General features: G+C 43.7%; 2 protein-coding genes across 2 annotated transcripts in view; one reads left to right on the top strand and one right to left on the bottom strand.

Annotated features, from left to right (window-relative positions):
- LOC119386948 (GATOR complex protein WDR24-like) overlaps positions 1-24,236 on the top strand; it is a 78,093-nt gene extending 53,857 nt beyond the window's left edge. The window contains exons 12-15 of the mRNA XM_049413314.1: positions 1,107-1,209; positions 4,169-4,361; positions 11,720-11,894; positions 24,009-24,236. Of these exons, the coding sequence (XP_049269271.1) occupies positions 1,107-1,209; positions 4,169-4,361; positions 11,720-11,855 (432 nt within the window). The 3' untranslated portion in view covers positions 11,856-11,894; positions 24,009-24,236. The remainder of the gene's footprint in view (positions 1-1,106; positions 1,210-4,168; positions 4,362-11,719; positions 11,895-24,008) is intronic.
- The window catches only part of LOC119386947 (putative sodium-coupled neutral amino acid transporter 11), a 28,863-nt gene continuing 24,384 nt past the window's right edge, over positions 21,175-25,653 (bottom strand). The window contains exon 12 of the mRNA XM_037654240.2: positions 21,175-24,343. Within this exon, the coding sequence (XP_037510168.1) occupies positions 24,104-24,343 (240 nt within the window). The 3' untranslated portion in view covers positions 21,175-24,103. The remainder of the gene's footprint in view (positions 24,344-25,653) is intronic.

Raw genomic sequence — 25,653 nt, 5'->3', positions numbered from 1 at the left:
GAATCCCAGCTCACCGCAGCTGCTCTTAGACCACAATGGCATGACTTAGAGCAGCAGAACGAGCAAGCTTAAGTGGTGATGAACAGAAAGAAGGGAAAAGAGACAAATTAAAAGCAGGAACTGGTCGCATTTAGATTGGCAGCATCACTCACGCTCTTTGCATGTGATCTCTCGCTGTTCGAGTTCGGCCCAGATGAGCACGGGTTTCTACGCACAATTTCATTTTCCCTTGTTTGTTGATGCTGCAGCTGCACACCTTCAAGGAGTGACTTGCTTGGGGTGTGTCCACTGTTGAGATTTTAAGGTGCTTAGAGTCCAGTGCGAAAACTAATGGATGAAAAATACATGGACTTAACCGATCTTTCAATATATCAAAATTTGAGTCAACGAGGATTCAGTGTAACTTGGCAAGCACTGTGATTGAGTTGGTTCATTCGTATTATTCGTAACTTGGGAATGAAGTCAAGGTTTTGACAGAAGCCCATCTTGGGAATGTACACAAAAGACAAAAGATGAACATAAGACAACAATTTGTCTTGTGTTTTTGTCCATCTTGTCTCCCTTCTACTTTCTTAAGTTATCGACCTTGTTAGTAAAAGGAACACTTGCAGAGAAAAAAATAAATAAAAGAAAAGAACAGGATGGGGAGAGAGTGTTCTGCAAATATCCTGTTTGTGAAAGTGGGCTTTCTATCTTAAGGATTTCTTTGTCCTATAAGAGCCACAAATGTCGTGGATCTCTAGCTTCCATCTAGCATGGCTCTGAGCTTTAAATATATAAACTGTTACATGGGCTGTGTTTTAAGTACACAGAGTATACTGTTCAATGGAATTTGCTCAGACAGTTTCTCTTTGTTGGCTTGAATGTTTTTGTTTCCACGTGTTTGCTGCCACATCATTCAAGCCGATGAAGCGTCAGGAGAGGCACACTTTCAGGAGCTCTGTGCAGCATGCAGTATGTTGAATTTGGAGTTGAATGGTAGTTTGATGTACGTGCAGTAAGTAGGGATGTACGAATCTACGTTTATGTATGTTTATGTACTGTTAGCATAAAAGGACTTCTTTCCAGCAAAGTATGCTGAATCCATGCTTGCTTTTGTACTGCAGGGTGATGTTCAAATGGCTGTATCAGCCACAATTGTTCTGGGAGACAAGCTCAAAGGCTGCATAGATGAATCAACATTGGAGTCCTGGTTTCTTGCTTACATAGGTAGGCAGTGAATCTGTTTTGGAACCTTTATAGCGTGTGTGTAGTGCGACCTTTTTTTTTTTTGCACTCTGCATTTACTTTTCTTTAGTTTTTTCTCGTGTTTTCTTTGTGCCATTGAAACTGCTAACACATATTGTGACTCACTCTCATTTGGTTTTTTAGCACATGGTGCTAAAAAATTTCAGTATATGTGAGGTTCTTAAATCTTATTTCAGGTAACTCATTTTCTTGCTAATTTTGGTTTCACTTGAAAAGAAGCCTGAGAGGATGTTACTGTCCTTACTCGTTGAGATTTCATTCAGGAGGATTTCACTTTACTTACTGGAGGGTCTTTTGCAGCGTAGTCCTCTTGGCATGACACAATGGTACCTTTCAAGCAACACTGCTGTCATCTGAATGCCACAAACCACACAAGGATTACCCCCCCCTCACCTCTGCAAAAAGAAGCACAATGTCATATATACTGCCGTAATTTTGACATTCCATCTATGATCCAGCAATCCTAAATTTGTCCCTCATTGACAGGAAAGCAACTGCGAGATGAACCCAGCTTTTGACGCAGACTTTTCTACGTGTGAATTTTCTGCATGCTTTACGTATAATGCTAGCAAGCTATAGCTTAGAATGTATTGTATTATAGTCAAGTTGTAACTATAACTACACATAGTAGAGTGACATGTTACAAAACCTGCAAGGATGGATAACTAAAATGTGAAAGATTTTTTTTTACACCACAATGCTTCACTCGTGTGATGTGCTGAAGAGTGTGAAAGGAGTGCTTCCTTATTTCCTTTCACACACGAGTACATATTGCAAGGAACTGGGATGGAATCATTGAACATTGATCTGAATGTGCTTAGTTTGCTCTGTAACACACTGCAAATGATGTTTCGCGTCTTCATCACTGTGGCACTGGCTGGATGGTATGGATCTGTCATTTCGTGTAGAGACCATGTGTCACTCCTACACCGGCTAACTTTATTCAGAGAAATTTGTTTCAGAATTTTTATGTGGTTATTCGGCAAACACTGTGTGAAAACAAGATATGACACGGGGCCATCCTAGAGTCTTGCTTGTGTTTTTGATATTGTGGATGCTTGCGAAACATTCCTGATGTAGTGGTACTTATGCTATCATTGCAGAGGTCGAACTGCAATGCACATGCTCCTTTCGAAGCATTTGTGTTTTGCCGTGGAAGAAAGAAAATTCACAGGGTCCCTTATGCATTTGCCTAAGACGTTGCGAAGGCAAAACCCATCTGTTTCTTTTTCTTCAATGTATTGTTCCTCCCCCGCCCACCTCCGAAAGCTTTCTGGTCCTAACGTGGTTTCATACTGCCCCCAGGATTGGAGGCACTGCAAGCTTTCTGCACCTCATCTGGTTTTGCACTGCCTCCGTGATCGGTGGGCCGATCACAGAAGCAGTGCAAGACGACGATGTCATCATGTGACATCATAGTGACGTCATGATGACGTCACAAGTTTTGGTGCTCTGTAACGTCATGATAACATCATCACGTGATGGTGATTTTTCGCATCACTTGTGTTGATGTCGCCAACTCGGGACGCCGAAGCCGACGGTCAATTTTCACGTTTGATGAGGCATCTAGGCTTTTGCCCTAAAAAGCTTGCATACACAGACACAAGAAAACTAGGGGTGTGCGAATATTCGAAATTTCGAATATTTTTCGAATAGTGTTTGCTATTCGATTCGATTCGCACTGAAATTTTACTATTCGAACTATTCGAACTTCCCAAAGACAAATGCAGTCAACGTCCGGTTGAAAGTGACCCCTTCAGATTTTTAATATGCTTCACCTCATTACATTCTCGTATTGCGGCAAAGCTGCCTTTCAAGCTCCGTTACGGTCGAACTTAGCCAAGAGACCAAGTCCGGTTGGAAGTGGTCCCTAGATTTTCAATATGCTTCACCTCATCACACCCCCGTATTGCGGCAAAGCTGCCTTTCAAGCTCCGTTACGGTCGAACTTAGCCAAGAGACCAAGTCCGGTTGGAAGTGGTCCCTAGATTTTCAATATGCTTCACCTCATCACACCCCCGTATTGCGGCAAAGCTGCCTTTCAAGCTCCGTTACGGTCGCAAATGTATTAACTCAAGAAAACGCTGGTTCCAATATGGAGATGAAAGATGTGGCAGAGTTGGGGGCTCAATTAATGCTGTTTTGGACCTCAAATTTGGGCAGGAAGTCTGAAAAATCGGACGCCGAAGCTTTTTAGCATCCAAAATTTCAGATGTTCTTATATATCGACGTCTACGAGGCAGATTTGAAACTCCGGACTTGAAGGGAGCACACCCTTGTCTGCCACATCAGTTGGCCTTCCACAGAAGTTGAAAGAGGAGGAGAGGCTGAGGAAATGGCATCTCTGCCTATCACGTGTGAAGTGTTGTCGGCCACAGTTTAGTTGCACCAAATCATGTACATAAATACAATTCGGCCTCTACATTGCCTCACTCTTGATAACAAAGACAACTATGAAATATGACCCCACCAGCGCTTCATCAACCTCGCGAAAAGAAACACTTTCATGTTGCTATCTCACAAGAACATACTTGGGGATTCTCTGCAACTTTTTCTGTAATTTCACTTCGAATTATTTGAAAAATGTTTGAGAAATATTCGAAAATTATTCGAAATTATTCGATTCGATTCGCACTCAATTTTTATTGTTCGAATTCGCTTCGCACCCAAAATTTTGCTGTTCGCACAGCTCTAAAGAAAACAAAATCAGATAACACAAGGGGGTGTTGTGTCGTTGTCATCTGGTTCTATTCTCTCATATCTGTTTTTGCACACCTGAATGTCTTCCACAATGAATTCCTACCAACAAGTTCAACGTTCTGTCGTTCTAAGCTTCGACTGTGTTCCTGTTGTTCTACTTTAAGTGTGTTCCGCTACATTCGTGTTCCTTTTGCATCTTCCCACGCTGCAACCAAACCAGACCTGCTGAGCCGGTTCCAGATGTGGAATGTGATAGCGCGGGTGCTGTCGCTGAGCAACTTGGCCTCGGTGTCCACGCTGAACCAGCAGTCGACCATAGTGCACACAGTGTGTGGCGGCTGCCAAAAGCCCCTGGCCCGCTCGGGCTGGCTGTGCGACCGCTGCAAGGCCATACCTGCTCCCTGCGCCATCTGGTAAGCTGTTCAGTCCATACACATGTTGTTTTATTTATCTAGCACACGCCACACGATCAGAAGAAAATTACTATACTCGCGGACAACTTTTCTTGGCAATGAGGCAGTGGCCCTTTCAGATTTTTAATATGCTTCACCCCATTACACGGTGGCATTGCGGCAAAGCTGCCTTTTGAACTCTGCTGCGGCCGCAAACAGATTCACTCACGAAAGCGCCGGTTCGAACCTACGAGATCATAGACGCGGCAGAAGTGGGGGCCTTAATTAATGCCGTTTTGGACCTGCAATTTGGGCAGAAAGTCTGGAAAATCGTTTAGCGTCCGAAATTTCAGATGATCTTTATACATTGACGTCTGTGGGGCAGATTAGGAACTCCGGACTCGAAGGGAGCGCACCCTTGTCAGCCACGTCTGTTGGGCCTCCACAGAAATTGAAGGAGCAGGAGACGTTGAGGAAATAGCGTCTTTTCCTTCCGCATGTAAAGTGTTGTCGACACCATATTCATTGGTTGCACCAAATCATGTAAATAAATACGATTCGGCCTCTGCATTGCCTCATTCTTCATAAGACATCTGGGAACACCACCCCTCCTGTGCTTCACCAACCTAACCAAAAGAAATGCTTTCATGTTGCTCTCTCACAAGAATATGCTTAGGGATCCTCTGCAACTTTTTTTCTGTAATTTCGCTTTGAAGTATAAAAAGAATATTCGACAAATATTCTATAGCTGTTCGAAAAATATTCGATTTGATTCACACTCACATTTTAGTATTTGAATTCGCTTCACACTGAAAATTTTGCTATTCGCACAGCTCTAGTATTTATTCAAGCTTCTGGTGGTAGAGCTGTGCGAATAGCAAAATATTGGGTGCGAAGCGAATTCGAATATTGAAGAGCGAGTGCGAATCGAATCGAATATTTTTAGAATATTTCTACAATATTTTTCGGATACTTCGAAGCTAAACTGCAGAAAGAAATGTTAGAGAGGATTCCTTAGCATATTCTTATGAGATAGCAACATGAAAGTGTTTCTTTTCGCTAGGTTGATGAAGCACTGGCGGGGTGGTGTTTCATAGTTGTATTTATGTACATTGTATTTATGTACATGATTTGGTGCAACCAAAGTGTTGCCGACAACACTTTACACGTGATAGACAAAGATGCCATTTCCTCAGCCTCTCCTCCTCTTTCAACTTCTGTAGAAGCCCAACTGATGTGGCGGACAAGGGTGTGCTCCCTTCAAGTCCGTAGTTCCAAATCTGCCTCGTAGATGTCGATATATAAGAACATCTGAAATTTTGGATGCTAAAAAGCTTCGGCTTCCTATTTTTAGGACTTCCTGCCCAAATTTCAGGTCTAAAACAGCATTAATTGAGCCCCCACCTCTGCCACATCTTTCGTCTCCAAGTTGGAACCAGCGTTTTCTTGAGTTATTACATTTGCGACCGTAGCAGAGCTTGAAAGGCAGCTTTGCCGCAATATCGGGGTGTAATGAGGTGAAGCATATTGAAACTCTAGGGACCACTTTCGATCGGACGTTGACTGTCTCTTGGCAAAGTTCGACCGTAACAGAGCTTGAAAGGCAGCTTTGGCGCAATACCCGGGTGTGATGAGGTGAAGCATATTGAAAATCTAGGGCCCACTTTCAATCGGACGTTCTTGGCAAAGTTCGACTGTAACGGACCTTGAAAGGCAGCTTTGCCGCAATACGCGAGTGTAATGAGGTGAAGAATATTGAAAATTTCAAGGGATCACTTTCAATCGGGTGTTGACTGTATTTGTTTTTGGGAAGTTCGAATAGTTCGAATAGTAAAATTCCAGTGCGAATCGAATCGAATAGCAAACACTATTCGAAAAATATTCGAAATTTCGAATATTCGCACACCCCTACTATTCGGCCATCCCTATTAATTAGCTATACTCCTGTTCTATTACAGGTGTACTTTTACTTACATGTATAATTTTAAACTACCAGATAGGGGTGTGCGAATATTCGAAATTTCGAATATTTTTCGAATAGTGTTTGCTATTCGATTCGATTCGCACTGAAATTTTACTATTCGAACTATTCGAACTTCCCAAAGACAAATGCAGTCAACGTCCGGTTGAAAGTGACCCCTTCAGATTTTCAATATGCTTCACCTCATTACACTCTCCTATTGCGGCAAAGCTGGCTTTCAAGGTCCGTTACGGTCGAACTTAGCCAAGAGACAAAGTCCGGTTGGAAGTGGTCCCTAGATTTTCAATGTGCTTCACCTCATCACACCCCCGTATTGCGGCAAAGCTGCCTTTCAAGCTCCGTTACGGTCGAACTTAGGCAAGAGACAGTCAACGTCTGATTGGAAGTGGTCCCTAGATTTTCAATATGCTTCACCTACTCACACTCCCGTATTGCGGCAAAGCTGCCTTTCAAGGTCCGTTACGGTCGAACTTGGCCAAGAGACAGTCAACGTCCGTTTGGAAGTGGTCCCTAGATTTTCAATATGCTTCACCTCATCACACCCCGGTATTGCGGCAAAGTTGCCTTTGAAGCGCTGCTATGGTCGCAAATGTACCTACTCAAAAAAACGCTGGTTCCAACATGGAGATGAAAGATGTGGCAGAGTTGGGGGCTCAATTAATGCTGTTTTGGACCTGAAATTTGGGCAGGAAGTCTGAAAAATCGGACGCCGAAGCTTTTTAGCATCCAAAATTTCAGATGTTCTTATATATCGACGTCTACGAGGCAGATTTGGAACTCCGGACTTGAAGGGAGCACACCCTTGTCCGCCACATCAGTTGGCCTTCCACAGAAGTTGAAAGAGAAGGAGAGGCTGAGGAAATGGTATTTCTGCCTATCACGTGTAAAGTGTTGTCGGCAACACTTTGGTTGCACCAAATCATGTACATAAATACAATTCGGCCTCTACATTGCCTCATTCTTGATAAAAAAGACAACTATGAAATATGACACCACCAGCGCTTCATCAACCTCGCGAAAAGAAACACTTTCATGTTGCTATCTCACAAGAACATACTTATGGATTCTCTGCAACTTTTTCTGTAATTTCACTTCGAACTATTCGAAAAATGTTTGAGAAATATTCGAAAATTATTCGAAATTATTCGATTCGATTCGCACTCAATCTTTATTATTCGAATTCGCTTCGCACCCAAAATTTTGCTATTCGCACAGCTCTACCGAATAGTGAATTTGAGGTTCGAAGTGAATCCGAAGCGAATAGCGATTTGGTCGAATAATTTCGAATCGAATTGTTCTAATAGTATTTACCGCATGTTATTAAGAAAAATGGGCATTTTTATCATGACCCTTGCACAATATTTTTAAGGATTGGAACTAGGTGTGAGTGAATGTCACTTTTAAATGCGAAGCATTTCTTAGCGAACTTCTGCGACTTTGAGCGTATCTATCTATCTATCTATCTATCTATCTATCTAGCCACCTACGACTTTGTGCTCTCCTGGTCGCTTGGTTCATCGAATGTGCACCAAAATTGGTATGGTGTAACATGACTGTATGGCGAACATAAATGACAAGTCATAACATGAAAATCATGACACGCATGTCATGTACAGCATGATTTACATGCTACGCTCATGGTGTGCTGGCGGCCGTTTCGCTAGTTTGATATACACCAAAATTGGTATCTTGCGACGTGACTGTATGACGAACATAAATAACTCGAGATAAGATGAAAATCATGACACGCATGTCATGCACAGCATGACTTACGTGCCACGCTCATGGTGCGCTGGCGGCCGTTTCGCTAGCTTTATATACACCAAAATTGGTATCTTGCGACGTGACCGTGTAACGAACATAAATAACACGAGATAACATAAAAATCATGACACGCATGTCATGTATAGCATGACTTACGTGGCATGCTCATGGCGCGCTGGCGGCAGTACAGCATGACTTTCGTGCCACACTCATGGTGCGCTTGCGGCCGTTTCGCTAGCTTTATACAGTAAAACCCCGTTAATTCGGACTTCACGGGACCAGAGAGAATGTCCGAATTAACCGAGGGTTCGAATTATCGCGAGTACGATCAAAACACTAGAAAAATGTTTCCGCCACCACCAGACTTTTATTTCTTAAAGAAGTCGGTGATCGCGGTTTGCTTCGCGGAGGCAACGTGCAAGGAAATCACAATTTTGCTAAGTTCCTGAAGGTCCGCGCACACTGTGCCGCAAAGCGGCGGTCTAGCTGACGCAGCCAGGTCATCCAAGCCTTTCTATTAAAGCGGTAGTCGACAGGCAGCTGCTTAATGTTCTTCAAACATCTTGGCTTCGCAGCCTTTCCTATCACCGGCAGCGGCAACTACTCTGTGCCGGTCATGCTCGTAGCCAGAAGAACCGTCACCCGCTCTTTTCTTTGTTTCCCGCCGACGCACGGGTCCCCCTTAAACACGATCGTCTTGTCAGGCGCTGTCTCGTCAGTGTTGAAAATGTTGCACGGCTCGTACGTAGAAAGGAGTGCGGAAAGTCCGGAACGCCAGGCCTGCACAACGCTTCACCGCGCACGTTGCGGAACACCAGGGGTGCTATCGCGGAACGATGCCTTATGCCATATTCTATGCTATTCTTATCATCCACCACTCATGGCTGGCTGATCGCGTTGATACAGTGGCTAGTACGGTCCGATATTCTAGGGACCGTAACCCATGCCGTAACTGTAGCGTTGATAACGCGGACGGACCGTCGCCATGTTGCCTGTTGCTGATGACAGTGGCGATGCACTGCCTTTCATTGTGTATGTGCCTCCGAGATGCAAAGCTCGTTTTAAATCTCGGAGGCCATAATCCGATCTCGTTACCTCGTTTTAAATCTCGGAGGCCATGATCATGCGCCGTCGATTTCGGCTGCGAATCCGAATTATATCCGAACCGCGGCCGTGGCGGTATCCGCTGCTGCTTCCCCGTCTCGACCCGACCTCGGTCGGGAGTTCGAATTAACCGAAGCGCGGTCGAATCTGTCCGAATTAATGAGAGTTCTCAGCCATAGAACAATGCACATTTTGGCCGGGACCAGACGCCGCGTCCGAATTAACCGAAATTCCGAATTAACGGGGGTCGAATTAACGAGATTTTACTGTATACACCAAAATTGGTATCTTGCGACGTGACCGTGTAACGAACATAAATAACACGAGATAACATAAAAATCATGACACGCATGTCATGTACAGCATGACTTACGTGGCACGCTCATGGCGCGCTGGCGGCAGTTTCACTAGTTTAATCTACCCCGAAATTGGTATTGCGCGACGTGACTGTATGACGAACATAAAAACTCGAGTTAACATGAAAATCATGACACGCATATCATGTACAGCATGACTTACGTGCCACGCTCATGGAGCGCTGGCGGCGGTTTCGCTAGCTTGATATACACCAAAATTGGTATCTTGTGACGTGACTGTGTAATGAACATAAAAAACACGAGTTAACATGAAAATCATGACACGCATGTCATGTACAGCATGACTTACGTGCCACGCTCATGGAGCGCTGGCGGCAGTTTCGCTAGCTTGATCTACCCCGAAATTGGTATTGCGCGACGTGACTGTATGACGAACATAAAAAAACTCGAGTTAACATGAAAATCATGACACGCATGTCATGTACAGAATGACTTACGTGCCACGCTCATGGAGCGCTGGCGGCAGTTTCGCTAGCTTGATATACACCAAAATTGGTATCTTGTGACGTGACTGTGTAATGAACATAAATAACACGAGTTAACATGAAAATCATGACACGCATGTCATGTACAGCATGACTTACGTGCCACGCTCATGGAGCACTGGCGGCAGTTTCGCTAGCTTGATCTACCCCGAAATTGGTATTGCGCGACGTGACTGTGTGACGGACATAAAAACCCGAGTTAACACGACAATCATGACACGGATGTCATGTACAGCATGACTTACGTGCCACGCTCATGGGGCGCTGGCGACGGTTTCGCTAGATTTATATACACCAAAATTGGTATCTTGTGACGTGACTGTGTAACGAACATAAATAACACGAGTTAACATGAAAATCATGACACGCATGTCATGTACAGCATGACTTACGTGCCACGCTCATGGGGCGCTGGCGGCAGTTTCGCTAGCTTGACCTACCCCTAAATTGGTACTGCGTGACGTGACTGTGTAAAGAACACAAATAACACGAGTTAACATGAAAATCATGACACGCATGTCATGTACAGCATGACTTACGTGCCACGCTCGTGGGGCGCTGGCGGCGGTTTCGCTAGATTTATATACACCAAAATTGGTATCTTGTGACGTGACTGTGTGATGAACATAAAAACACGAGTTAACATGACAATCATGACTCGCATGTCATGCACAGCATGACTTGCGTGCCACGCTCGTGGGGCACTGGTGGCCGTTTCTCTAGCTTGATCGACCCCGAAGTTGGTATTGCGCGACGTTACTGTGTGACGAACATAAGTAATAGGAGTTAACATGAAAACCATGACACGCATTTTCCTCAGTGACATACAAGACGGTGTATGCAGCTCTTTGCTGGCTGCTTCGCATTACATCGATTCCCACAATGCGTGGGATCTGCCGGCTTTTTTGGGTTTGAAATGAAGCAGCCTTGAATAGTATCAAGATCTGAATAGCAGTAGGGTGCAAGTTATAAGTGGACATTACAATTTAAAAATTACTATACTTGGCGCATATAGGCCCATATAACACGCTTTTAAACTTTAAAAAATATGTACATTTAACATTGAAGTGTGGCTTCGCGACAGTGCATATTCCCCCTGGATGGGTTATTTCACGGCATAGCAACCAGGCGCTGCAGTGAAACCACCTTTACAGGGGGTTATGTGCGGTCATGAAATGGATATGGGCCGGGCACGTAGCACGTCGGCAGGATAACTGGTGGTCATTAAGGGTAACTGACTGGATTCCAAGAGATGGCAAACGTGTGAGGGGGGGGGACAGAAAATTAGGTGGGTAGATGAGATTAAGAAGTTTGTAGGGCAGCAGAAAGTACAGGACCGAGTTGATTGGCGGTACATGGGAGAGGCCTTTGCCCTGCAGTGGGCGTAGACAGGCTGATGATGATGATGATGATGACAATGTGCGGTCAAATGTGTACATATATTCGTTCATTTCGAATACTTCGAAATTTCGAATTATCTAAATTTGTATTAAGTGAATTCGAATACTGTAACATTTGTTCGAATATTCGAAATGCCCGAATATTTGCCCATCCCTACTAATTAAGTAACATCAGTGTCATAACACATCATATCACTGTCTTACACAGTTTGTTCATAGTGTCTCTGTGAAACCTCTGAACTGTTTTGTGCGTTTTGCCTCTGTGCAGCCATGAAGTGGTGCGCGGGCTGTTTGTGTGGTGCCAAGGCTGCGCGCATGGTGGGCACGTGCAGCACCTGTCGGCGTGGTTCCAAACGCAACGGCTCTGTCCTGCTGGGTGCGGCCACATGTGCGAGTACACATAACACTAGCCTTCTCCCAGCTTTGCTGCTCTTCTCATCAGGGTAAGACGGAGGAAGATTCTTCGAAGGGGCAGGTTACCCACTCTTGCTGTACCCGGGAATAGCTTCCTGCAAGCCAAAGCTACGGTGGCAGAGCTGTCACACGTACAGTAGGCTCTCGTTAATTCAATCTCAACGGGACCCTAGGAATTCAACTATCAAAAGTTCTCATAAATATGACTCGGGGCAACATACCAACTTGCCTTGAATGAAACATTCACCTGCCAACCTGGGTACCTCAAAACTTGGAATATTCGTAAAGCGAAGGAGGGGGGGGGGGTATGCCGGTACTCGTTTCATTATCACACGGCGCATGCACGGATGTGCAATTAAGGCCCAATCTTAGTACACTGCTCCACATGACACCATGCACCGCGGTGAAAGTGACTTAAATGTTCTGCGTGCAATAGACCAGAGCAGACCATCTCGGTTTCTTGTTTGTTTTGATTTCTTCCTCAATCGACACGCGATTGTTCGTGCGCGCGGTTTGGCTAGTTTGGCCATTTTGTTGGCAGGCGATTGATTTTATTTGCGACTGTTAGTGATAAAACAACGTAGATGTTCAGCTGGGATCAACAAAGGCAGCAGATATTTACCAGCACAGACAAGCAAAAAGTATGAATTAACCGAATTTTATGCAAAAGAGGAGTTTAAGTTAAGCTGACCCATGTTCTATAGGTGCGGTAACGAAAGAGTTAAATGCATTGAAAACATAGCGAGCCAAACAAAAATTAAAATCTGTTTGAATTAACAGAAAGTTTCAATTATCAGAGTTTGAATTATCGAGAGTTTACTGTATATCACTACACGCAAGTGCTTTGGAAAGGCTCAATGTCAATTTCAGTTTCGGTCGTTACGGGGCAAGTGTTGGCTTTGTCCTTCTAAAGTCTCGCTTTGTAGCTCCATCAAAAATTTTCAGGCAGGCTGTAATATTTAGGTCTGATATATTGCATTGCATGTTTTTTTTGTTTCACCAACTCTGCTTGGCAACATTCATCGCGACTACTGCATATTGCGCACCCAACATGCCTGATACGTGCAGAAGTGTCAAACTTGCCACTGCCATGACTCTGTGTGGTTGAATGCAGTAAAGTAGTGCCATCTTGCGGTAATTCTAGTAAGTGTGCATGATGTTCATCGCATGACGTCATTACAGTCACCGACCGTTTATTCGGACTCGGCGGGAACCGCTGAAAAGTCCGAATAATCAGGAGTCCGAAAAAAAGGATTCACCAGAAAAAAAGCACTTTTATTGGCCCAGCAGCCGGAAAAAACTTGTTAGTGTGCGTCTGTACACATGTACGCTTACGCACGACCAAGTCGGCCTGTAATTCAGCCAATGTTTGGCCACCCCTGATGGTCGGCAATAGCACTGCAACGGCCTACTCTAAATCCGCATTTGATGGCTGTGGTGTGGGAGGTGCGTCGTCAGGCAGTCACTGTCCACATGCGCTGGTTCGAGTAGCTGACAGATGATCTCATCGCCTAACTCGGCGAAAACTCCCAAGCAACTTCCACCTGGTGAATAATCGCCGCTTTTTTCGCCATCGTCAGGGCCTTGTAGTTGCCACGTTCCTTTAGTTCCGACGGTGCACATGGAAAGGGCAGCGTATCAGGCCTCGCACGAGCAGGGCACAAAGCTCGGGATGCAGATCATGCCTAGCCACAGAGACATCTAAGACCGCAAACCCTCACACGCCAAAAGGAAACGATGTTGGTCTAGTTGATGTTACAGCACTTCTGTAATCTGTTGTCGTACTCTCTTTGTCCGAATTAGGATCCGCGTCGTACTCGTACGCGCTGTCATTCACCTCAAATGCCGCACAGAGCCAATTCCAAGCTTGGCTTGGCTTGGCCTGCTGTTTGGCCGTGGTAGCCGTTCAATGGATATGTGACTGGCTAAAGCCGAAAGGCAACCGTTACGTGGCCAACAAACATAGCCTTCGAGATCGGTAACTTCTGCGTGGATTTTTGACACTGACACGATCTCCAGTTATAGCCAGTGCAACATTTCAGTGCTGGCAACCTAGTAAAAATATTGTAAACATTGCTGACAGCTTGTCATGGCATTCAACGTCGCACTCGATCAGCCAGCCAGAGTCCAAAAAATCAAACGGCGGGCTGTGGGGTGTCCGAATTTTCGGTCGTGAGTTTACATTACTTCAATGGGACGAGTGGCGGTGCCGCGAAGGTGTCCGAATAAATGAGCATGTCCGAATTTTCGGCATCCGAATAAACGGTCAGCGACTGTACATGGCTCAAATTCCTGGTGGATCTCGCCATAAAACACTTTCATGCAAAAGAGTTTGTTGCAGCTATTATTTAATATTACACTGAAACCTCGACATAACGAACACGGATATAATGAATTATCGGTTATAACGAAGTATATGAAAGAAAGCATTGTCATAGATACAGCGTTTATAACGTATTTTCGGATATAACAAAGCTATTTTCGTTTCAGATGTGACTTCGTTATAATGAGGTTATAGTGTATATGATGCAAATATTTGAGTACACCATTGCATTAATATTGTAGAAAAGCTACTGTTTGAATTCAGAGCTATATGCAGTGGCACTATCACACACGCTCTGCCTTTGTAGCTTCATCTGCATAGGCACAGAAAGTTGTGTGCGAGTATAGTCAGTTTCAGAGATATCACTTTGCTTGTGATGTGCTATGCTTACAGTTACTGTAACCCTTGAATTGTTCACATTGTGTGAACTAACGGTGCTTTGCACTTTGAATGTTGCTAAAGGTAAATGCAAGATTGACGCTTAAGTGACTTAGCAACAAAATGAAATCTGCGCATTATTGCTGTTGTTACCTATAATCTTCTGAATTGAAATCATCCTTGAATTAACATTTTAAAACTAAATACGGCGTAAATTAAGAAAAATTTTTGGCTGTGCTTACTGCATCATTATAGAACATCTTTTTCTCAAGTGACGAAAGTCTATACTACATTGTAGACCTTTTTTGTGTGTGTGTGTGAGTGGGTATGAGCGACATGGAAATCGGGAAAATTTCACTGCGTTTGCTCTGTTGCCATACTATCTGCTTTCCAAGATGATGGCTTTGTGGGGAATGTGCCTTTATTGTGTACTTGTGTCACTAGAACTCTGTGGGCGTTTCGGTCTGTCACAAATCGATGTTCTGCTGCGAACTGACACCCACGGGTGCAAATCCAAACTTTGAGTAGTTAAAAAGCTAATAATATTCTTTGAATAAAGTAGGGTCCTAACAATACAATAAGGTGGTGGCATCCCCTTTCGAAGAGGGAATGACATTCATCTAGCCTGCATGAGCTAATGAGGTTTTATAGAGCTATAACGTATTGCTTATCTCCTTCTATTTCATTTTCTCCATCTTCAATCAAGCCTCTGTCTCTCTATGATTGTACAGCTACAGATGCCTGTAACAACTCCTATACCAGCCCTGCTTTTTTTTTTTTTTTTTTCGTTTTCCACCAGTACTGTTGCCTGCCTCAACCGCTTACCAGTTAATGCTCCAAACAGCTTTGAATTCCAGCGCGTACGATAGATGGATGTTTTCCTACAGTTGTTGCTGGCTGAATATCTTTGCACTCCAGTGCAGTGTGTTGAGCTTTTGCTGCAGCAGGTGCCTGCATGAACCTGCCACAAAATATTCGTGGGACTAGTGTCCTGTAGCGCCATCTAGTGTGTGGCAACAGCATAAAATATGTTTGTATGTACAGAAGTTCCAAACCAAGGAGCAGCCAAACTGAAGAGAATAAACGCTACTGTTCAGCACCATCGGGTGTCGGGAATGCTGCATGTAATTCAAGGCCATGTATTTGTGTAAAGCTTTATACACTGAAACCTCGATAAAACGAACACGGATATAACGAAATATCCATTATCACGAAGTAAATGAAAAATAGTGATGCAATACATAGTGTTACGAATATACATTTATAACGAATTTTTGGATATAACGAAGTTATTTTCATGTAAGATGTAACTTCGTTATAATGAGGTATGAGTGTATTTATACTCCTACATTTACACACCCTGCAATATGGTTCACATAGGTATTATATAGCTACAGATATAATAGGTAAAGATGGATTGGCTAGGCATTATTGCCACGCACGCTACTTTTTATATTTTTATCTAACCGGTCCACTACATGTATAACCAATGCCTTGCATAAACCGCGCCAGAGTGTCTGGGAACCTTCCAGATTATTTTAGAATCTTCTGATACGCTTGAGCGCACAAGCAGAACAGTTGAATTTATTCTGGAACTAATGCGGCCACCAGCAGTAAGGCTGGAATCTTCGAAGCCAAATATATAAATGCCGATGCGCCTTACCGCAGATCAGATTGCCAAGGACCGGCAATTGTGCTCGAGGCTATAGTTGCACCTAGTGTATCACTTCTTTTTTGTCTCTGGGCACAAGTTCGCCCAATAAAGTGTTTCATCCTTACCTGCTGGAGTTCTGCTTGCTTCACCGTCACAACCACGTGACAATATAATAATCTCTGCATTTGCTGCTCCCTTATCAGTTTGTCATTGACAGTAGCTGCCTGTTCATGCCAGCGTAAAAGAAGGTTAATTGAAAAATTGTTTGTTATTTTAGAGATACACAATACTGCATTTCTGTTAACTGCGCCTGACAGAGCATACAGGGTAAGCATAACAAATTGCACAATGCATTTAAGCTTTAAACCATTGTTCTGCTTGTGCAACTTCTGTCGAACTCGTGCAAGTCATGCTGTGTGAGCTGTAACACTACTTGCTGAATTCGTAGGCCTTAAATTGTATCTCTGGTGCAGAGTGTGTCAGAATCAGTCCGCTGATTTCGCACGCTAAGTACATACATAATAATAATAATAATAATAATAATAATAATAATAATAATAATAATAATAATAATAATATCTGGGGTGTTACGTACCAAAACCACGATATAATTATGAGGCACGCCTTAGTGGAGGGCTCCAGAAATTTCGACCATGTGGTGTTCTTTAACGTGCACTGACATCGCACAGTACACGGGGCTCTAGAATTTCGCCTCCATAGAAATGCGAACTAAGTACATACAGAGAAAGACACAGAGCCATGTTGTGATGTAATGATATAAGTTTATGTTAACGCACAATATTTTCAACAGTGTAGATAGGGCAGACCAAGAAGATGTTCAATAAAATGCGTTGAGCCATTACATCTCTTGATAGGCAAAAGGTAACATACATCATGTGCACACAGAAGAAGCATATTATAGTCAAGGGAGAAAAAGTCTCGTTGGGTCACACAACACAAAACACAGCACAGCCAAGTTGGTTGTAAACACAGAAATGGTGGTTTGGACAAGGTTTTGGACTGTTTTGAGAGAGCAAACTTGGCTTGCATCTGAACCTTAAAGATATCACTTGCAATACCTGTTCCATAGATGCTTTTGAAAGCACCAGCCCGGTACTGTCAGAAGTGAGGTTTACTTGTATACAATAGCACCCAGCTACATTAAAGAGCAAAAACAGTGCTACCCGATTCCAACACATGCATTTGAGCATGCATAACTTTTGAGGTAGTTGAGTAAACCATGCGTATTGCATATTTGCACCAATACAGATTAACATATCAACTTGTTCAAATTAGCAGTCTGAGAGAGCTTTTAACTTGTTAGATTGCAAAGTGCGCTCTGAAGTAAAGATTTTCTACTCTCTCCTGAATTGCTTTTACAAATTTTGGCAGGCTGGGCCGCTTAGCAGCTAGGCAATGTGGCAAAGCCAGCCTCTTTTGATGGCAGACATGTGCAAGATTGAAATGCATCATAAACATTTGAAACGGGGCCAATAGCACAGCAGAATCCAAGCATGTTACAAATTGCATTTCTAAGGCCAGTGTAACAATACACAGTGATGATACACATTGATGCAACCTCGAGGCACAGTGTGCCAGCCTCTGCACAAGCATATCTTTCTTGGTACCTGCACATGTCCTGATGCACAGCTGATGATACTGCAAATGTGTCAAATGAAGTAACACTTTTCACATCACGTTTTCCAAGAGGGAATGCACTATCCTAAATTTTGCAGGCTGTTGATTTGCATTATAATCATACTATTTTCGTTTTCTACTCGTCCAAGGGCCTGACTTGGAAGCCATGCGAGTGTTCTTTAGTGAGGATGTTTTTGATATGTGATAGGTCCTGCTTCTTGTATTACGAATACGATTTGTGGATGTAAAGTGACAACAAATGGTACGTATTGTTTGTGTAACTTTGTGCTTCCAATGCACTCTAAAAAACAGTTGCGCCCTTTTGGGTGTACTTTTGTCCTACAACAATGACTGCTTTCATTCTTGTTTTATCATGGTTTAAAGCCGCGGGCTCGGTAGTCTCAAGTCACGAATGCCATGCATGATAGCATTCTTGTAGAGCTGTGCGAATAGCAAAATTTTGAGTGCAAAGCGAATTCGAATAATAAAACGTGAGTGCGAATCGAATCGAATATTTTTCAAATAGTTGTCGAGTATTTGTCGAATATTTTTTTCAATACTTCGAAGCGAAATTACACAAAAAAAAAAGTTGCAGAGGATCCCTAGGCATATTTTTATGAGACAGCAACATGAAAGCGTTTCTTTTGGCTAGGTTGGTGACGCTGTAGGGGTAATGCTCCCTAGTTGTCTTATCAAGAATGTAGCAATGTAGAGACCGAATTGTACTTATTTACATGATTTGGTGCAACCAACGCGGCGTCGACAACACTTTACATGCGAAAGGAAAAGACGCTACTTCCTCAACCTCTCCTTCTCTTTCAACTCCTGTGGAGGCCCAACTGATGTGGCAGACAAAGGCGCACTCCCTTCGAGTCCGGAGTTCCTAATCTGCCCCATAGACGTCAAATGTATAAGAACATCTGTAATTTGGAATGCTGAAACTCTTCGTCAACTGACTTTTTGGACTTTCTGCTTGAATTTCAGGTCCGAAACGGCATTAGCTAAAGCCCCCACCTCTGTCGCGTCTCTCGATAATCTCGTAGGTTCGAACCAGCGTTTTTGTGAGTCAATCTGTTTGTGGCCGTGAAAGAGTCCGAAAGGCAGCTTTGCCACAATGCCAGAGTGTGATGGGGGGGAAGCATATATATATATATATATGTGTGTGTGTGTATATATACCGGGTGTCCCAGCTATCTTTAGCCAAGGGTTAAAAAATACAATATTAGAGGCAGGCGAGTGAAATCAGTTGCAAATTGCTGACAGCCACCTTGCCCGCTACAGAGAATTTTTTGTTTTGTAATTAACTAATTTGTTAATTAGGATGATTTAACTAATTTGCTAAATACTGACTTTAGGCAAGAAATCCTGCTTGGAAAGTTCGAGAGCGTCCTCAAAAACCCCAACTGCATTATTTGCGATAAAGAAAGTCTCACGTATACCATTTTTTCCAAGCTGCAAAGAAAGCCCGCGAAATACAAAAAGAACCACGTGACTAGCGCGCTCGCGCGCCGCGAGGATGCTGCCCTCAGCCGAGGTTTGAGCGAACGAAATCACCTGCGGCCGGGACTCGCCGGCTCCGTTGCAGCGGCAGCCCTATAAGTGGGCGGTGGTTTCTTGGCCCGTTGCCAGCCAGCTGCGCGCGTGACGGTGCAAGTTGTAGCGAGCGCGGGCCAAGAAACCACCTTTAACTTATCAGCCTACCGCTGCAACGCAGACGCCGAGTCGCGGCCGCAGCTGATTTCGTTCGCTCAAACCACGGCTGAGGGCAGCATCCTCGCGGCGCGCGAGCGCGCTAGTCACGTGGTTCTTTTTGTATTTCGCGGGCTTTCTTTGCAGCTTGGAAAAAATGGTATACGTGAGACTTTCTTTATCGCAAATAATGCAGTTGGGGTTTTTGAGGACGCTCTCGAACTTTCCAAGCAGGATTTCTTGCCTAAAGTCAGTATTTAGCAAATTAGTTAAATCATCCTAATTAACAAATTAGTTAATTACAAAACAAAAAATTCTCTGTAGCGGGCAAGGTGGCTGTCAGCAATTTGCAACTGATTTCACTCGCCTGCCTCTAATATTGTATTTTTTAACCCTTGGCTAAAGATAGCTGGGACACCCTGTATATATACATATCGAAAATCTGAAGGGGCCACTGTCACGACGCAGTGCGCGATGTCTTTACGGATAAGCACCGGAAATGCACGGATGCGTGATGGCAGAAAGCGGCAAACGTGCCCAACCCTTATGATAAGCATCTTTGGCTAACTGCTCAGTAGTGCATGCAGCCTGGCGCAGTGATATGCGCATAAACCGAACGTGCCGCGCCGCCGTTCATGCTGCCTCTTTGTGCGAGACTGTTAAGTGCGCCACACAGACGCGTTGCCTTCATGAACGAAAGCAGCTCGCCATCGCCGTGCCTGTGTGCGATCGGGAACGGAGTGGCCATGTCATAACCAGGCCTATCCGAATGAACGCTAGCTATCATGGCAAATGCAAGGGCCCAGGCAGTGACGGCAGTCACGGCGTCAGCTCGATTGGCGATCTGCTGCACACAACTAGAAACTATCGGCTTCACGCGGCAACAAATGTTGCATATCGAAGGAGATTCAGCGATGCGTGTGCGCATCGCCGTGTGCACACGCATCGGGGAAAGCGGGATGAGTCGTCCACTCTTCCGCCACTGTCTTTGTGTTTCGCGTCATCATTTCCAAACACTCCATGCGTGAGAGCTGTAATCTATTCCGCACTTTGCTGGTATCAGTGGCGCTCATGACAAGACACTAATTTGCAATTGGCAGTTGGCGTGTAGTTAAGCGGGGTTCGAGGCAGGCACCGAATGTATTCACGAGAGCCTGGGCGTGTACCAAAATGCCTGATAAGTGTAATGGGAGGCATTAAAACTATTTCGGACGTGGCTGCGGCGATTTGACCGCTTGAGCGGAATAAAAAAACGTGAATTTGTTTTCTCGGACGATTTCGTGGTCCCTAGAGAGTCTGAAAAATCAGACGTTGGCTGTGTTTATCTTCAGGAAGTTCGAATAGTTCGAATAGTCAAATTCCAGTGTGAATCGAATCGAATAGCAAGCACTATTAGAAAAATATTTGAAAGTTCGAATATTCGCACACTCCTACATTCTTGTCATTCTTGATAGAAGAACTAGGAGCGGCGAGTCTTCAAAGAATACATGTAAGCCAGAAGAGGATTATTGTTGAGAGACAAAAAGACTTCTCAATGGCTGCAAGCTGTTTTGAAAGCAGGCAGTAAAAGCCTGTCCTTTTTTTTTATTATTGCAAGTGCTAGCTATGCACTATTGTGTTGCCAAGGGTCGTATAAACGTGCAGGCATGAGCTACCTGACTGGTAATAAGTACTATATTGTGATGCAACAGTAACTACCGCATCGAATTACTTGTGTGCCTTTAATATATACGACATGCTGTCATTTTGGTCATAAATTTGTAAACTTTATTTACTGCGGATGTGTCATTCCAATACTAGCCTGCAAAATGCTATGTTTCTTTTTTTTTTTGCAGCTTTTTGTAGCGTGTCCCTAGATAATTTCAGTGTGTCACTTGTACACGTTCCATCCAAGTGTTTTTGGAAGGCCCTTTGCTTTGGCGCAAGCAGCACATACAACGAATGCAATTTTATTTGCACCAATATTTTTTCACCTATATCACAATTCCACCAGCACATGCATCACAACCTGTCAGTCATGCGCAAACCAACGGCATATTGCTGGCATTGCAGTGGCAAACATCGTATCACGCTTGTCGCCAGTTAAGTTTTTCTTTTCGCAACTTGCAATGACATATTTGTCTCTTGCATACAGAGAAGCAAGAGTACATGCATACAACAAACTTCAGTTCAAATACATGACCAGCTTGCTCCAGCCCTAAAGGAAACTTGCGCAAATTCAAAATGAGGATCCTTGTTCTACTATTTGTCACTGAATGTAGACCTGGGAACCTGTTTAACACAATAAATGGACACAAACAAACCTTTCTATGCATCTGCTTTCAACACCTAAATATACACACATAAAGCTGCATAATACTCGCTGCACGTATGCGTGCGCATATAGAAAAGGAACTTTGGGGAAAATCTTGACAACTCTAAATGGACAACATGTGCATATAGATGCCAAAGGCCCTTGCTTCTGGTAAATTCACGAAGCTCTTGGATATGTCATAAATGCGCAAGAGAAATGCACTGCCTATACACGGCAAAGAAAAGTTACTCAAATATCCCTTTCCAACTTGTCCCAGAGAAATAGTAGCCATAGCTCTGAGAAGTTTAATTGTAGCCAAGTACAAGCTGATGTAAAATAGTACCTTGTGCCCTGCCATTGCTTGTAAATGTGCTGCCACATATATATATATATATATATATATAGGGCATGCCAGTATGAAAGAGACCACACAGTTATCACTCCAGCTGCGATTAAATCAGAATTAATGTGACCTCGCTCTTTCACACTTGTAGAAGAAGCATCTCACTTTTGCGCTTTTTTCATTTGTGTCCAAACAGGTGGTCCATTTCACAAAAGACTCTCCTGTACATTTACAAAGGTATCCATCCATTTGGGTACTAATGACTAAATTGCAGAATGAATTGTAAACACGAAAAGAGAACACAGTAATATTAGTATCTTTGGCTTTTAAAAATATGGGAGGAAACAACTGTGGAGTGATCGAAGAGCAAAGGGTATATTTGAAATAGACATTATACACTATGTACAGTGTGCCCAGAAGGGCAGAAGAAGTCCGCGAGAGGGAGGCATTTTAAACTGTTACAACTAGCATATGCCCCGCCCCGTACGGTTAGCAGTATAGAAGAATAACCGTAACAAAGCGCAAACAAGATCTCAGCTTACTGCACAACCATATTTAACTCTTTGGTAAACAACCTCGTCCCCGACACATTGCGGGGAAAACATTAAATGGCAGGCGCTAACAGTTGCTAAACGTGATTGGTGAAGCGTGAAAGACGAAGTGTTTCCCCACCCAGACTCGCGGTGGCAGTTGAAGTATTGGAAATTACGCCAGTATACTTCACCTTCCCTTAAAAAAAAGAGAGAAAAAAAGAACGCTTGATGTGTTCTCATCATGTGTGACTTTCACATTATACTTGTCAAGACAATAAAATATGGTTAGTATAAACTAGCGGGGAGGCGTAAAACAAAGGTCAGTATTTTGCACTGTGCAGCTCACACCTTGGAATTGTCATCGTAAATAAAAAAAATTGGGCTCAGTGGTGTTGGGTGTGAATGCTCTCCTGAGCACCTAAGTAAGCTACTCCGCAAAAATAAAAAGAAAAAAAACTTCCGGCTTCAGGGGCATGACGCTTGTGTACCCCATTCCACTTTCGTATGACTTGAAGGGTATCTATCTCTTTCCTTGCATGTTTTTATGGTGCATGTTTTGCACCTGAAAGGAAAATGTGTATGATGGATAGAGTAAAGATGTAAAAAAAAAAAGTTGACATTTCGTGAATGTGTTGCCTTATGTCACCTGTTTGAAACATCTCTCCCGCATATTTGGGAGCAACACGACAGCCGGTCCACTTGATATCCACATGGTCACGTTAACAACATTTTGAAGAAGTTCAGCCAACACGCAGTCCACCGGCTCAGTAGTGTCAGTACTGGCTGCTGTCGCGATCCGTCTTTGGAAATTCTACCATTTGCCCTCCAAGCTGCCTATAGGTGCTACTTCTTTCACATTCAAGCATTACGTTTAGCTGCGCTGAAGTCTATAATGGTGCGAGCATTCTAATTGGTGGGACTCCGTGGGTGTATTTGCCCCATAATGCCGGCATAATACAACATTTTTCAAATTCTCTTGAGAGGTTTGCGGAAGTTGAGCAAACTGCTTGGATGTACGAGAGGTGGCACAGCAGCATTTGTTGGTCTCAAAGAATTTCCGCTTCCCATCCTAGCACACTCAGTGAACACGGTGCGTAAAAACGGATGCCAACAGGAAGCGTTCCTTGCCACAACTTTCCTTTCGTCACATATACACCCCTATCATTTTAGCTTATCGGCACGCAGTGGAGAGATGGCAGCCACAGCAGTTACTGGGTTCAGATTACGGTTTCCGCGTCGCTAAAGCTTAAGGTTTACAGTTCTCTTGATGTTTTTATCTTTTTTTTTTTCAGCCAATTCGTCAATCGCCTCGCGCTGGGAGAGATCCGTCACTCCTTCGGGTACAGCGCAGCCGGAGCACAAGAACAAGGCGCACAGCTGCTGCATTCTAGACGGTGACGTTCGCCGCCGGCACGGTGCAGTAGGGCATGTCAGCTCCGTGGCTGCAACTGATTCCAGCGTTGATGTCGATGATGGCTACCACGGTGCCGCAGATTGCAACCGCTGCCCCGCAGACCGCCAGCATGAGCGCCGGAAACTTGGCCCACGAGAGCAGGGGCCCATTTTCCAGCTTTAGGTACGTGGCTGCCGGAAGGATGTAGGCCAGCGGTATGGCAGCCAAAACACCCTGGCAGAAAAGAGGTGGGAAGTCGAGTACAGAATGTTAGACCTTTTTTATCCCCCTTTCTCATCCGCTTTGCCGTGCAGTTTTGGATGGCTTAAAATTGCAGGCGGGTAATTTACAGCATTGTAACGTCGCTGAGTTGAATGAGCAGCAGTACTGATTGGCTTCCTGTTTATCGATATCATATGTATAATACTGTACTGAGTGCCCAGTTAAGAGACCCTCTATGACAGGGGAGCTACATAGGCCTTGCATCAAGGCACACTTTTATGCACAAGTTTCTAGGTTTCTAGAGCTGTTGTAATCTGTGTAAGTACTACTACACTGCATGCGTGGTGTTGCAAGCTGCGGCTTGTGCTTAAATGTGTGGTGCGAAGACAGGTCAATTGCACTGTGTGCAACTGTAATTGAGTCTGTGTTTCTGTAGAGAGACAACTGTGACGACATGAACAAGCATGCAGGTCATATCCAGTTAGTATTCTGAAGCTGAAGCTATGCTGCTTGATTCCTTGTAAATAATGGCTTTTTTTCTTGACACTTTCCTTAAAGGTATAATTGTTAAACAGATGGCTTACAAATGAATAATGAAATGAGAGTTATTTTTATGGCTCTGCCTACGGTAAAGAACATTTGCGAGTCAATATCCTCATATGCTTTGTTCAGTGCATTGCTTGAAATTACTAATGTAGTAATACATGCACAAGCACATCTACCACAACTGCTAGTTATGGATGTAGTGAAATTATCCCTATCATGAACACATTCCATAACCGCATTGTGTAGGTGATATTAATGCCAATAAAAGTATTAGACCATAAGTTTGCTGATGCCATCACTTCTATTGTTGCTCTAAGAGTGCATAATTAAAGACATTAAACACCATGGTGAAACAGCTGCGGCGAATGCAGTTACTTTGTTTGCAAATCATAATGTAATAAATAAAGTTGTCAAGTATTAAATAGTTAAAGAAATGCCATTGTAAACATTAGAAGTACTTCAGGTTGCTTCATAAACTTGTTTGTAATGTGCAACTATATCTTCTAACCTAGGAAAAGAGCAGACACTTGACAGCCAAGCAAGTTGCTTGATTTCGTTACGTTTCTAGTGGCATTGAGTCTTGGTGCCGTTAAAGACATCCGTGTGGCAGCATGCAAATGGCATTAGTCTTGAATGTCATTTTATGTGCTCTTGTGGCAGGGGTACACGAATCAACACGGGAAATGAGGCCACTTTCACAGCGACATTTACTACTGTTCATTCTTGATGTAAAATAGCAGGATTTTGCTGCCAAGAGTTGTTACTTGAAAACACCA

The sequence above is a fragment of the Rhipicephalus sanguineus genome, chromosome 3 (assembly GCF_013339695.2).
Source record: "Rhipicephalus sanguineus isolate Rsan-2018 chromosome 3, BIME_Rsan_1.4, whole genome shotgun sequence".
NCBI classification, from domain to species: domain Eukaryota; kingdom Metazoa; phylum Arthropoda; class Arachnida; order Ixodida; family Ixodidae; genus Rhipicephalus; species Rhipicephalus sanguineus.
The sequence above is the reverse complement of the archived record's forward strand: the minus strand, read 5'-3'. Positions and strand labels throughout refer to the sequence as shown.